This window comes from Parasteatoda tepidariorum, chromosome 5, assembly GCF_982258835.1.
Source record: "Parasteatoda tepidariorum strain Cologne lab strain chromosome 5, Ptep-v5.0, whole genome shotgun sequence".
Taxonomy (NCBI): Eukaryota; Metazoa; Arthropoda; class Arachnida; order Araneae; family Theridiidae; genus Parasteatoda; species Parasteatoda tepidariorum.
The window spans coordinates 113371696-113387345 of record NC_141759.1 but is presented as its reverse complement, the minus strand read 5'-3'; the positions used below and the strand labels follow the sequence as shown (position 1 = coordinate 113387345).

The following is a 15650-nucleotide window of genomic DNA, read 5'->3' as shown; positions in this document are numbered from 1 at the left end:
ATGGTAGAAGGAGAGATTGTCTGTTACCGTGTACGTGAATTGTGAAGTTAGTGTTGATGGAAGGAGGTATTCCATTGTCTGCGACGCACACATACATTCCCGAGTCTGCAATGTCTACAGGAAATAGTGTCAAAGTGTCAGATGATCCTTCCGAGAGTAGCATTTCCATTTTATCTGGTTAAAAAATAAAAAGAATTAGAAAAAAAAATATACTAGTAAACAATCATCGGTGAGTGTTTTACCCTGGGCAGAACTCGAAATGCGTGTTTAGGAAAATGGACACAGCTTGAAATGTGAATTTTCAATGTTCAACCCAAATTTTACAACTATAGAAGAAATTTCGTCCTTACTTTTCCTCACTTATTTAAACATTAAACATAGGTAGGTATTTTATTTACGTCGCACTAGAGTTGCACAATGGGCTATTGGTGACTGTCTGGGAAACATCCTTGAGGATGATACGGAGACTTGCCATCGCAATTTTGATCCTCTGCAGAGGGGAACTCGAGCACTTTACGGTAGAATAGATTAACGAGGACCGATACCGCGCATCCTCGGCCCCTAAGCAGGCTGATGAAAGTGGTCATCCATCCGCTTATTGACAGCAGCTAGTGATGCTTGTCTTCAGTGTTCTACTGGGAACTGTGTCCTTACGATCAGTCCACTGCGGGACAAACATCAAGCATAATCATGACAAGGCAAAGTCACGGACGTCAGGGGTTGCTGTGAATATTAAAGAAGTAATTTTTCAGGCGATCTCTTAGTACTCAGAACACAAAATGATTAAGTAGTTTTAAAATTTTTACTACGCCAACTTATCATTATATATTTATGGAATCCGTGACAATTTTGTTTTTGACTCTTACTGCCTTTTCATGAAAGTCAAAAATTATTTTCTGAAAAACTTTTCATGATTTAAAAAGAAATAAGCAAAGAGATTCACGCAAATAAATGGTATCACATTACGTGAAACCATTTGTATTTGTTTATTCTTTAAAAAAGAATATATTTTTTTTATAATAGAAGTTTTAAAAATATAATCAAATGCTGTGCTTATTTTCTTAAAACACGCATTTTAAGCAATACTTCAAAAAATCATATTTAAGTCATATAAACATTGAAGAGAGACATAAAAAATTGACTGGAATTAAATTAGGGAAAGGGGATTAAATTGTCGTAATTTTAATACCTCATACACAGTTTTGAAGGACTCTGAAGAATAGAAGCTCGCCCTACACACTTTTCTCCTCTTGGTGTTTTAAATATTTTTAACTAATTCATATTTGTAATTATCTAACACCAATCGTTAATCATAGCTGTTATTAATAAAATTCATCCAGTTTATAATATTAGTTTTTTACAAAGTAATGAGACTTATATAACAAAAAAATTAAAAATAAAATTGTGGTAAATGGTGACTGGTGCTCGTTAATTATGTCTGGTCACAAGGTCCTCCATGTTCCCAGTACAAATTAAACCTTTGGTGGAACTGGATTGGAGAGTGATCGTTCTTTGGTTCAGATCAAAATTACGATTTGTAGATAAAAGAATGAATGAATACATGAATGGGTCCACCCTATTAAAAGGGTGTGACGTATGGGTGGGGCAGAAACGGAATTCTTTACCATAGAAGGTGCGACTGGAAAGCAAGTACAATTGCACCCTCATTGTCTTAATGGCCTACGGCAGTGTTTCCCAAACTTATAACTTTTGCGTACCCTTTCTAAATGTTTCGTAACGCTGTGTACCACTAAATAAAAAATGAATGTATTTTTTACTATAAAAAAAATTGTTTGTAAAATAAAAAAAAACATAATAAAAAAAATAACAAAAGTTAAAAATCAGAACTGGCTGTTGACACCACTAATTATTAACTGTTAACTCTGCAAAAAATAGCCAATAGAAAAACAAGTAATCATAAATTATCATGGCTAGCCTTGTTTTTAAATAAAATTTTATGAAGCTTTCGTTCGTTGCGAAATATTTCGTATAAGAAAGCGTACCCCCTCTAAACTGTTCCCGTACCTCTGGGGGTACGCGTACCACACTTTGGGAAACACTGGCCGACGGCAACAACGTTGCAACGTTAAGTAATTATGCAAATATGAGTTCTCTCGAAAACCGAGATATGGGCGACAGCTTGCAAAGAGTTTTCAGAATGATAGAGAAATTTGGAGATTTTTCAAGGCAAAATATGTCAATTCGCCAAATAGAAAATACTGTCGTTGCTGCAGTGTCTACGGATACCATTCATAAACGCATTCGCGAATACAGATTTGTTGGTTTGAAAAAGATTCGCTGCAAATCCATGTCTTAAACCACAACCAAAACACGCTAAAATGAACTGGGAAAAAAATTACCTGTCGTATCATGAATCAAAATATTTGACGGTTTTCCATTGATGAACCAATATTATCTTGATGGTAACCATCAATAATTCAATTTTTATATTTTTTGATGGTAACCAATATAAGTAACCATCACCCCAATGTAGGATTTCGGATTGATTTATGAAGGTCCAACATAAGAATGTTTTGATGGTTTGTTCATGTTGAGCCATCAAAAATTATTTCATAGAAATCAAATATTGTAACGATCATGAACCAACGTCACCCCGATGTAGGTATGATGATGTATGAATGAATGTATGATGATCAAACATAAAAAAAATTGTTTTGATGGCATATTCCTGAGAACCAACAAGAATTACCATTAAACTAATTGGAACCCATCATGGATTGTTGGTCCAGGAGATTGGACCATCAAATGATATTGGATCATAATGAATAGCATTGAAATCAACATAACCATCAAATCATAACGAAACCAACATAAACCATCAAAAAATTTTGGTTTATGTTGGTTTCAATGCGATTCATGATGGTCCAATATCATATGATGGTCACCATCATCCAGCATTTTACATTATGATTAAGAATTTGACTTTGGAACTGATATTCAAATGTTTTGTTATTCGTGGGTAAAAAGAAATGAAACAAATTTTGGATTGGCATTTATACATAAAAAATGCTGTTATGGGATTTTCATAACGCGAAGAGTAACCTAATGTATTTAGAAACTTTTTTAAGAAATACATGGAAAAACAACTTCACAATAATATTTTATTGAGATAGTTTGAATTACCTATAATTTTTTCCACGATATTTTGGGTTGAGGCGAACCAGATGCTTTGCATTGTACGGAAATTGAACTCCCAGAAAATGTTGTGAGGTTTTGTGGTTCACGTTCCCATTTTGGAGAGGCTGAAACATACCATCTCATTAATACAAAGCAGTTTTCGAGCATTTTCAGTTCAAAACTTTAAGCGATTACTTTGAATTTTTTTTTTTAAATATATATAACTTTATTGGGAGCAAAAACACATAAATACAAGGAATATATATTCGTCGTCAAGAGGAAAATCCTGTCCAGGCGACAAAGAAAAGTAATACAATAAATTTAAAATAGAAATTTAAAAAAAAAGGGGGGGGGGTATTACAATCATAAATTATTTTGCTCATCATAAGACGTCATATATTGTTGAACACTGTAATAATAGAAAACAAAAAAAAAATGCATGAAACTATATAAAAAAATAACATAACAAAGGCAACATAAGAAATTCATTTGGATTGGTACAAGACTGGTGTAAAAAATCAAATGCTTCCTTTAAAGTGAAAAATAGAGATCTAAATCGTCAATGTTCATCACAAATGGAAATAAAGCATGCTTAAAAGAAGAATATGTTTGGATGTTTTGCAACTGAAATGGTAATTTATTATATAATTTAGGTGCTAAGTAAAAAAACTGTTTTCATGAAATTTCTTTTGTAAAGTGGGGAATCTCATATATTTCAGTTGGTCTCCTTTCAGACACATTAGTTTTTAACTTGCATATTAATTTATTGTTGTGTAAATAGAGTAAAATACGAAAAAAAACATTATGGCGAAATGGTAATAGGTTAATTCTTGTATATATATTGGTAGTTATACTTGAATTATTTATATTTAGAGAATTAATAATCTTGAAGCATTTATTCTGAACTGAGATTAAAGGAAGTAAATTAGTTTTATATTCACCGCCATTTATTATTGCACCATAATTAATTAAGGAATAAAACCAGGAGTAATAGAGTGTTTTCACAAAATTAAAGTGAATTTTATTAAGGTGATAAAATTTAACTAAAACAAAATGCAATTTTTTAACTAAATTGTTAATATGTGTTTTCCAATTTAAGAGTTAATTGTTAAGATTTATAATTTAACACATTGGAATAAGATTAGAAATCAAATTGAAAAGAAAATTGTAATTGTGTAAGCTGACACGGTGATAATCTTTCCAATTCTTTTATGCGGGAATAAACTATTATATCAAACCTTTGAGCTGTTAACAAAGCATCTCTTTTTTCTATATAAAAGCCACCATTTTTTGATACAGAAAGTTTAGTTTCGTGCGACTGAAAAATATTATTTACACAACTCAACAAGATTAGACTGGACAATGTTGAGATTAGATTAGTATTTTATCTGATTTGAAGAATTAATAGTAATCAGCAAAGTTTAACGATCTTTTAGTTAAAATTTTGGATATTTTCTGTACTATTTACAGTTAGTTTAAGGAGGAAAAAGTTACATTTTTTTTCAATTTTCTTAGAAGAAAAATATTTAAAGAGTAACGTGAATTATCTATTTCTTAAAATAAATCGTATTGTAAGTAACAATTCTACTCAATATTATTCGGTTTTATTAATAAATACTTGCATTACATTAAATTTAAACAAACACTAGGTTGGACATATTTTATTTTTTGCTTACAGAATAACGAAAGCAGTTTAGAATCGCATACTAGCCATCTTTAATATTAAAATCTTGTTTCTTGTGACATTTTAAAAGGGCTCACAAAAAAAACTCTTATTTGGACAGTCCTATCGATTATTTAAAATAATTAAGGATTATTCACACTTGAATTCAATGGGTAATTTTATACTGATTTAGAAAATTCCAATATAGTTTACATACCTTTAACATGTAATTTCGCAGAATATTCGTCGTCTCCATCAGCATTGGAAGCGATGCAAGAGTAATTTCCACTATCTGACAAACGGACAGGATCAAAGAAAAGCAGAGAAAAACTTTCATCTTCTTTTATTCTCGAGTTTTTAGTGTTACCAGTCAAAGAGATGTCGTTTTTCTTCCACTTAAATTTAATCGGTTTCACTGACGATGTTGCCAAACACGTTACTGAAATAACATCTCCTTCCTTCGCATTTTCTTCAAACAGAAAATTCTTTATTTTAGGCTTATCTAGTGAAAAAGAAAAACGTAAGCATTCGAGTTTCACAATTTATTCAGAAATTATTTACTTCTGCGCTCAAGCATTTAAGCACCAAACATAAACAATGAAACTTGTCTAAGTTGACCACCTCTCTGAGTTGACCACCATAATCAAAAACCGAATTATTATTAACACTCAACACACCGGTCAAATGATCTTATCGTTTTTGCACATGACTTCATGATTTTTTTTCTAACAAATATGTACATTTAATATTCTATTATTTTTTATTTTGTTTGTTTCGAGTACTACTTGTCATATTTATACCACAGCTGGTCATTTGACCGGGAGTTCAATTTATTGCCTTATAAGGTTATCGGATCAGAAATGACGATGTGATGCGTGTTCAACATATTGCATTCGATGAGTTGCACATTTCTGCGAAGACTGTTGCGTAGTTAGTTTAATCAGAATAATTGCGAATTCAAATTTCAAGAAGCTGCCTAAAATTTTAGGTATTTTTGGGTCAGAAAAAGGAACAAAAACTAAATGATTTGGAAAGTAACTTATATTTTACTTTGATTGCTTTACTTCATTACTAACTGTTAGTTTTTACCAAGAAAAATGTCGAAACAATCGAGACAGCACAAGTTTTTAGAAGAAATAATATTAATTATAAGAATAATTGGGTATAATATGAAAAAAACACAACTACTTCGATTTAGCAGGAACAACATATGACGCAATGCTAAACGAATGGAATTTAGTTGTTGTTTATTTAGTTATTGTTATTAGTAGTTGTTGTTATTTGTTTTAGTTGTTGTTGTTTATTTAGTTGTATTTAGTTTCAATAACTTTTCTTTATAATGCAATAAAATCTGGCGAGCAGCTATTTAAACGATCGAACACTTCGTTTGTTTATTTGTGGCTTGAAGTTAGGCTCGCAGAAAATGCCGTTCATGGGTTAAATTTAGTAGGAACAACACAACCTGTGACGTAGGCTATATTATACCCAATTATAAGTATTATAATTCTTATTTATTCTTATAATTATAAGAATTATAGCAGTAATAATAATTAGAAGAAATATGTTTGCTTAAAATGAAAATGGAAACACCCTGTATATTTAAAAAATGCGTTGAGCAATGAATAAAGAATTCTTATTCCTCGTGTTCGTAATGTATAAAAATTGGCATTATACAATTTTGTTTAATTATAATAAAGTTTTTTAAGTTTATTTCATTCCTAACATCCATATTTCATACATTCAATCAAGTCCGATAATTTGACCGGCTATGGTAGAAATAGATTCTGTATGTTTAGTGTTAATAAAAGGGAGAGTAACACCTGTTTATAGTGTATGTTGACCGTAGAAATTTACTCAAGAATGTTATTAAATTCTATTTTCCTCTTCATAAGTTGACTAAATTTATTTCGAATACTTCTTGTGCTACTATAATGCTCTTTAAAAATTGACGAAACTTCTTGACCATAAGAAAAATCCATGAAGGGCTTTTACTACGAAAAGATTTGTAAGTATAACAAAATAAATTTAATAAACTAAAATAATTTCAATATTTGAATTTAAAATCTTAAGTTATCTATTTGCATATATCTTCTCGCTTATTGATATTTCAAAAGAGTATATTTACAGTATAGACATCACTCACATTTTTAACTAAATTATAACTAGTTTTTTAATTGATCAGATTAACTTTCGTTACGTGTTGTAAGTAATTTCAAAATTAAACTCATCGCTTAAGATGTTTGAGGTTCTTTTTAAATAAAATTTTAAATGTTGTTTACGTAATGAATTCATATATTTATGTTTTGCCAAACTAACGTATGAAAAAAAAATTGACTTCTCTATTCTATTAAGTTGACCGCCTGAGTAAATTGACCACTAAATCAGTCAAACTACACAGGTTCTTCTGCATTGTTAATTTTGCGGCATAGTTTTATATACTAAATTAACACTAGAAAATTACTATTTATTGTAAATTAGGAAAAATAATTCTTAATACTAAAATTATAAATTACATTCATAAATATAGACTGATTAAAAATTCGAAAATATTTTGTGGAACTCTTAAATGTAGCTGCACTAGTCGAATAATGAATGAAAAATATCAAATATTTTAAGAAATGGGATAAAGTAATAAAAACATTGAATTTTTGTTGAAAATCGTAATAAAATTTTTGAAACATTTTCAATTACCTGCTGAACAGAGAATAATCGGAAACCACAAAATAATCCTCAAACTGATGGCGTACATTTCTTGCTTTAGTTTCTTCATTTCTTTATATTCAATTCTGTACAAAATGAGAAATACTAAAAAAAGACAGTAAAATCATTCTTACGAACACTTTTTCGACATTCATCTGTTTAGTCTTAGTTTCAGAATGGTTCCAACAAACTATGGCGTTTGTATCAGGCAAAAAATTGCTCTGCAGCGCCACATATCGACAGTAATTAGAATTAAATAATTTATACAATTTGCATCCTTTCATTTTCACTATTTAAGATATTCAGTATCGAATATATACGATCGAAATGCACACCTTGCGATTATATATTCTGTTTAATTTTTATTAGAATAATAAGAAAGGAAAAAAATTATATTCGTATCTAAAAAGGATTTAAATAATTCTATAATGAAAAATGCATAGTTAAATGTTCAATATTGAAAACAGAGTGAGTATAAAATATATGCAATGAAAATAGTCTAAGAAATCTCTCATGCGAAACTGTTCAATATTTAAAACTGTTAAAGTGTTGAAATAAATACAAACCGTGTTCCATATGCAAAGAGGAGAGCTAATTGAATGGAATAAACATTTTTTACATCAGTTTAAAATGCATATAAGGAATTAAAAAAAGTTATTCGTTATAATAATCACAATATTCGCTTCTAAAGTAGCATAAATTTTCAAAGCAAGAAATGTTTTTTTTTCTTACTTTTTAAAAAAGTGTACTTTTTGTATATTACTCAAAAGTACTTTGAAAAAATTAAATTGGCTTTTTGACGTAATGACGGCTAAATGCATAGACCTGTAATAAGTAAAAAGGAAACAATTATTAAAATTAATAAACAAAAACCTATTCAATGCAGCACTAAGATGCAAAACATTTGCTCTACGATATCCATCTATTTAGAAGTCACCATAACTATATGTTTAGCGTAATTTGAATTGTTATTTGTCCATATTAGAAGATAAAAAAATACGTACAAAGAAAAGGAATGAAGTAAGTCCTATACAATGAAACTTTTTAAAATTTCCAATGGCAAAGGATGAATGTTCATAGTACATGAGAAATGGTAATAGGTGTATTTCATATTTTGCTTTGAAGCTCGTGATTGAATAATACTGATCAGGAGAGAGAAATGCGTTAAAAATGCATAAAATGCACACAATTTTGATACTATCCAAGATTTCATATAACATGATTCATGACATTCGAGTTCTGTGTTTTTGCATCACAATTTGTCGGAATAAATACTCGAGCAGTAAAATATGTATGATAAGCAAAATATGTATGGTCTTATTATAGACATGGTGTTGATCTGAATTGTCTTTTAAAAAACTTTCATCCTTTTAAACGAATGCTATGAAAATAAATGCAATTTATAATGTACAAAAAAGTGTTGTTCGATCTTTTGTTGGTTATAGGATTATTTATTCTCTTAAACAACGCTTAGCGAGCGAAAGGAGCCATCAAAAATTTCTCCACGAAGGCAAATTTCTCCCCATACTTGATCCAGGAGTTCCCTTGTCTTCTGGATTGGGTTCAAAATGAGAAGGCTATGGAGTTGAACATTAGTAGTCGTACATCAGAAATATTGGGTCTGCCGCTCAATGACTTTCATAAAATAAAATATATAAAAATATTGGGGTGGCAGTCCAACACATGGATTAAATTTATTTTTAAAATGGGATAATGCAAAAGATTTTAATGATGTTCACATAAGGAATTTTACACAAACAGTACCGAGGAAGAACTAAAAGGGAAGGAATTGGGTTCGACCCCTAGATACGACTTTAAGACCACCCACCTTTAGATGGATAGGTACCAGTTAATCAAGGAAGTAAATGCAGATTATGCGCAAATCCGACCACCATCACGCTGTTTACGAAATTGTGAAACCTTAGTCTCCTTTGAACAATAACAAAATACTTTAATTCTTAGTTAATAATAAGTGAGCAGAAACATACAAGCATTCTTACCCAACGTCAAAAAACATAATTTAAAAAAATGAATTTCAATCCGTTTCTGTTAAGATAGGTTGGTACTTTATTTACGTCACACTAGAGCTGCCCAATGGGCTATTGGCGACGGTCTGGGAAACATCCCCGAGAATGATCCGAAAACGTGCCATTGCAATTGTGATCCTCTGCAGAAAGGATGGTTCCTCCTGTTTTGGTAGCTCGACGACCTGCGCACAGTCGAGCTCTTTACGGTAGAACGGTTTTAGCGAGGACCGATACCGCACACCCTAGGTCCCTACGCAAGCTGTAACGAACGTAAGTAGTCACCTACTCGCCTACTGACCACATCCAGTGATGCTTGACTTCTGTGTTTTACCTGGAACCGTGTCTTTATGATCAGTCCACTGCGGATCCCGTTTCTGGTAAGAATACTAAACAATTAAGTTGTCGTATGATAAATCTGAGTCACAATCAACATATGTTAATGTGAAATAAATGTGTAATAATGTGTAGAAAATAATATGTAGTTTTAACATTGTTTATGTCCTTACATCTGATAAGAATGGTGAAGTTGGCAAGTATTGCGGGGAATATCCCATTATCGGCTTCACATTGGTAATTGCCCGATTGCTCATAGGATGCTGCTTTCAACCTCAGAACATTTTTTCCTCCTAAACTCTCTTCTTCAAACACTCTATTACCTAAAATGAACACATTAAGCACACTATTACTGCACATCACATTGTTACTTTTAAGTATTACTTTCGGAACCTCGATTAACCGAGGTTTCTGTTAACCGATTATATAATGAAGTCTGTTTTTTTTGTCCTGATATTCTTGTAGTATTATCATTGTGAAAAGTGCTTTTTGTTGTTCAATGACTTGTTTATTGCTGTCTATGTATAAATTAACAATTATTAAACCATAATTTATAATCAACTAACCATAATAAATAATTTAAAATAAATAATTTATGGTAAAAATTTGGTATACATAAAAAATACCATGGGATATTCCTATGTGGTTTTGCCTATGGTAAAATTTTACCATATATTTTTATGATATGCTTATGGTAATTATTATTTCCCATGTACGCTTATTATAAAATTTTGCCATACATTCATGGCAAAAATTTACCATAGGCAAAACCATATAAGAATATCCTACGGTAAATTTTTGATGGCAAATCTATGGCAAACTTTCCTAAGGAGAATGAGACCTAAAAAATAGCCACACATTTTACTTCAGTGTCCGGTTCTACTGCCTTCGAATGTACTCAACGTCCAAGAAATATTGCACACTGAGAAGTCAACAGTGGCAAATAATGCTTTGTTTTCAGTGGCCCTAAACACCAGGTGCAATGCGTTATGGGATTGCACTTTTGTAACAATGTACGTTTGCAACAAAGGTAACAGAATATTTCAAGAAATGGTATTGTGAAATTAACAGATTAATGTGTATTAAATTTATAGAAAATAAAATAATTTCTTGAGATTTGTGTTATTTTTGAAAATGCATCTTTTAGTTTAATGTTAAAAATAATTTAAAAAAAAATTCATATTTTCTGTTTAAACTAATTAAAATTCATATTTTCTGTTTTTCTGTTTAAACTTATAACTAGTTGTTGAGTTTCTTTTTAAATTTGTTGAATTGTCAAGCTTAACTTTATATATCTATTTTTATCATTTAAATTACGTTCTGTTTTTTATTTCAAAAAGTATTAAATTTGCATGCAAGGCGAGTTTTTATACACATTTTCTATTAACAGAGATTTCTGAAATCCGAGGTCCCAGTAGCTCGGATAATCGAGGTTCTACTGTATAGTGATAGAACAGAACCTAGACTTAAATTCATGGAAAAGGGATACAAGACTTAAATTCATGGAAACAACTCATGGGTACAAGACTTAAATTTATGGAAAATTACCGATGAGTTTTAAATGGGTATACTATGCATGAAAAATTCCCGAGAATTTTTTTTAAAACTATTTCATTCAAGGATTTAATTTTTGGCAGTTCAGCAGTAATTCTTTCTCTCAATGATGTCAGTAATCCTGGTGTAAGCAATTCTTTCTCTCACGATTTTATAAATGAAGCAATATGTACTTTCAGCTTTTTTTCCCTCAAATCTGAAACCCTTTGCAGAAACAACAAAAATTAAAAATAAAAGGAAATCACTTGATGATTAATTTTTAAAATTTCTTTTCAATCGCAAAGAGTTTTGATAAAGGCTTTCAAAAATTTCCCCTTTCACGCACAAACTAAATTTTCTATAGGAATGCTTCATTTTCCGTAGAATCGCAAAACTCAACAAAGTCTTGACCGTCCGCTTTTCGCAAAGAATACTTGGATGGTCATTCAGTACTCTTATAATGTAAGGACACATCTTGTAAATCCAGAATTCATTTGAAGCTTTTAAGGATAGAGTCACGAAACTTGCTTTGTTTATGTGATTATTTGTAATTTATTATTCTGTTTCGATAAAATGAAAGGCAGGTTAAGTATTTCAAAAGTTATTTAATAATTTAAATTTCTTTATTTTTAAAAGCACATAACCTTACTGACAAACATGCTTTTGAAACATGCATTTCATTTTATTCATATAGCCTACGCTCTTTAGTTATCCTCCCCATTGTAGCGACATCTTAAATTATAACGACTGAGGCTTAAAATCTCATTTGATATTCCATAGAACCAATGTTATTTTAATGTTCATTGAAGCTTTCACATAGCTTTCCATAGACTTAATTTTGAAAAAATTTTTAAGAAATTATTCAAACCATTATTTCCTCTGATGCTACCATGCAATAAAACAAATTGAATAAAGGAAGATAAATCTTAAAAATCATTATCCTAAGTATAGTCATTCATAATCTGTGTAACTTTCATTTTAAAGGGTACAATAATTTAATCAATCATATTTATCTTTTTCAAAATTGTATTATTTTTTTGTTGCTAAATATCATTTCTCTTGTGTGTTTTGTTTTCTAGTTAAAGCATGTTGTCTAACTATAGATTAAAATCGAATGATGGTGTCACATTTTTCCATTGTAGTTGGTGCATTTTTATTGGCCGGAAAACCACTTGGTGGGATCCAGTTTTCTCACATGAATTTTCATATTGGTTTGGTGGTAGACAGAAAATATCACTGTTGTTATCCTCAACATATTTGAAAACGGAATCGTTTATAGCAAAATTTAAAACAATGGCTAACTTTTAACCAATCAGAAAATGCCATTTCGATTTTCTCTGATACCGTTAGAACGGTTTGTCGCAGAATGTTCTAATTTCGACAGTGACCTTCCTCGTGCTTTGATCTATCTGTATGCCAAGTTTCATAGCTTTCTGCCGGATGGTTTAGGAGTCTATAAAGGACTGGCAGAGAGACACATTCATTTTTATATATATGGATGATTTATAATTTATTTCGAAAAGAAATCGTCAGTATGAAGTGCCACATTATTATTTGCTTCATAATTTTTTGTTGAGAATGACACTTTTTATTATCAGATTTTTCACAGCTTTTAAAACTGCAAAATAAAAATTTCCACCCCCTCTGCCAACTATTCAGAGCTGTTGCTGACCATCGGTTATTTAAATAATCAGTTGACTGAATGACTATCTGTCAGTGGAACAAAATATATATACCTGAATGTTTTTTAAATTTGACCAAGGGTTCCGGTGATCCCGATGCACTGCACTCCACCACAGTAGTTTCACCCAAAGTAGTGACGACGTCACTTGGAAGAGAGAGCCAATGAGGTGGCGCTGCATGAAAATGAAATAAATATCTCTTTTACTCGTTTTACCAAAATAACAGGCATAATCAGCAGTTTGAAGTTACAAGACATTTTACCAAAATTATTTAATAGACATTTCACCAAGAATTTTTTCCATTCCTTATTTAGTTCAATTATTACAGTGAATATTTGCTCTAGTTTACTGACTACACAGCGCCGTACAGCGACAAACTCAAGCAATAGTACTTAGGAGAGACTTGTCATTTTTAACGTCTCACCAGAGCACATTTCAGACAATTAGCCTACATTTTCAAACACTGGTAAATAATGGGATACTAGAAAGATCAGAAACTAAATTATTAGAGTTTTTCTAAAATTCCGAATGACCCTCAAGGTCGATAGATGAAGAACAGGAGTAAACGATCTATTTATCAAATTTATTCTCAGTCTCACCCTGCGTATATTGGACGAACTATACGTACCCCTAAATTTCTACTTAAACAAGATGACAAATTCGTCAAAAAACAGGGTATTAAACGATCTTCCATTGTCCAACATAGTTAAAATTCGATAGATTATTTCGAATTTTTTTCTGCTCAATCGTTAACACCACTCTTCATCATGACCTTAACTTTTGGGAAAAGGATTTCCAAGCAAATTGTTCCATCACTACTGTTTCTGATATCCCTTCTTTTATTATCTAGTTCAAGCTTATTATTCTTTTCTTTCTGGTTAACACTAAACATACCAACACTTAACATATAACTATTTCTACCATACCGGTCATATGGTCGGACTTTATGTTTCTTAAATTAAATATGTAAAATATGAAGTTAGAATGTTATGTTAGGAAGGAAATAAACAAAAAACTTTATTATAATTAAGCAAAATTGAATATTGCCAATTTTTATGTATTACAAACATTAGATGTTTCCGTTGTACGTTAAATTTATATGTTTCCATTCTACATTTTCTGCAAACATATTTCTTCGGATTATTATTTCTGCAATTCTTATAATTGCAAGAGTATATATGAAGTATAAGAATCATAATTGGTATAATTATTCGTATAATTAATATTATTTCTTCTAAGAACTTGTGCTGTCTCGATTAGTTCGACATTTTTCTAGGTAAAAACTAAGAGTTAGTTAGACATATAGTAAAGCTATCAAAATAAAATATAAGTTATCAAAGCATATTACTAACTATCCCAGTTATCAAAACATATTACTAACTATAAGTTATCAAAACATAAACTACTTATCAAAACATTTAGATTTTGTCATTTTTTCTGATGCAAAAATACCAATCTGAAATTTTATTCACTCTCTCGAAATTTGAATTCAGTTATTCTGATTGAACTAACCATGCAAAAATCTTTGCAGAAATGTGCAACTCCTGGAATGCAGTAAATTGAACACGTATTGCATCGTAATTTCTGATCCGATAACCTTATAAGGCAATAAATTGTTCTCTCGATTCAAATAACCGGTTGTGGTAGAAATATGTAAACGACAAGTATCGTTCGAAGCAAAAAAATAATAGAATATTAACTGTACATAATTGTTAGAAAAAGACATGAAGTTAAATGTGCAAAAACGATAAGATGATAAGCGCATTTTCAATGCAAAAGTTCTTAAACGGTTATTTGACCGGTGATGGTATGATTAGTGTTAAAACATTGTACACGTGCTCGTCTCGTTACTTTTCTAGATTCTGAGTAACGTTCTTGGTCATAATTTATAGTATCTCCATTTCTGTGAGTTCAACTATGTTTTTTTCATCATGTTTTGCTCTATCCACAAATCTATCTGAAAAAAAAAACACATTTTGCGGATATAAGAGAAAAATTCATTTGCGTAAAAAAATTACCTTTGACATTCAGGTGAGCAGTGTGTTGATCTTTTCCAAACGAGTTAGTGGCTGAGCACGAGTAATTTCCATCGTCACTCAGATGAACTGGATCAAGTATCAGCACAGAAACGTCTTCTGTGTTTGCAATCCGGATGTTATCCCTCATCGTCTTCTCATTCAATGTCACTCCATTTTTCATCCACGCATAGTTGACAGTCGGTGACCTGCTGGATGTTATGCATGTCACGGACACCATTTCACCTTCCACAACATTCTCTTGGAATGAAAATTTTCTTATTTTGGAACATTTAAAGCATTTTCTTATTTGGCCTGAAACATTTAAAGCATTGTTTCAGTAGAAATAGTTATAATCTTCGTTGAACAGCTGACCCAATTGTTTGGGTTTACAACAAACATTCAACTCCGCAGCCTTGTCATTTTGAACTCAATCCAGAAGACAAGGGAGTCCCATGATCCATCTACTATCTATGATATCTTACTTCAGCACTGTGGTCGGTGCGAGCAGGTTGCGGAATTCGCATCGATCAGCCATCGCTGGGATTCGAACACTGTT

General features: G+C 31.0%; 1 protein-coding gene across 1 annotated transcript; it reads right to left on the bottom strand.

Moving 5' to 3' along the window:
• Positions 1-9939: 9939 nt before the first annotated feature.
• Positions 9940-15373, bottom strand: LOC147810017 (neural cell adhesion molecule 2-like). The gene is made up of 3 exons (XM_087162981.1): positions 15095-15373; positions 13131-13250; positions 9940-10184 (listed from the first exon to the last, which is right to left on the bottom strand). Exons 1-3 carry the CDS (start codon positions 15330-15332, stop codon positions 9955-9957), a joined length of 588 nt encoding a protein of 195 aa, XP_087019107.1. The 5' UTR covers positions 15333-15373; the 3' UTR covers positions 9940-9954.
• Positions 15374-15650: the final 277 nt, after the last annotated feature.

What these genes read in the sequence shown, in the direction of transcription:
- LOC147810017 (XM_087162981.1), bottom strand. Translation starts at nt 15,332, where the DNA reads ATGGTGTCCGTGACATGCATAACATCCAGCAGGTCACCGACTGTCAAC. An exon ending in TGCTCACCTGAATGTCAAAG is followed by an intron (nt 13,251 to 15,094) that starts GTAATTTTTTTA and finishes ATTTTCATGCAG; the next exon opens with CGCCACCTCATTGGCTCTCT. An exon ending in CAAATTTAAAAAACATTCAG is followed by an intron (nt 10,185 to 13,130) that starts GTATATATATTT and finishes TGTTCATTTTAG; the next exon opens with GTAATAGAGTGTTTGAAGAA.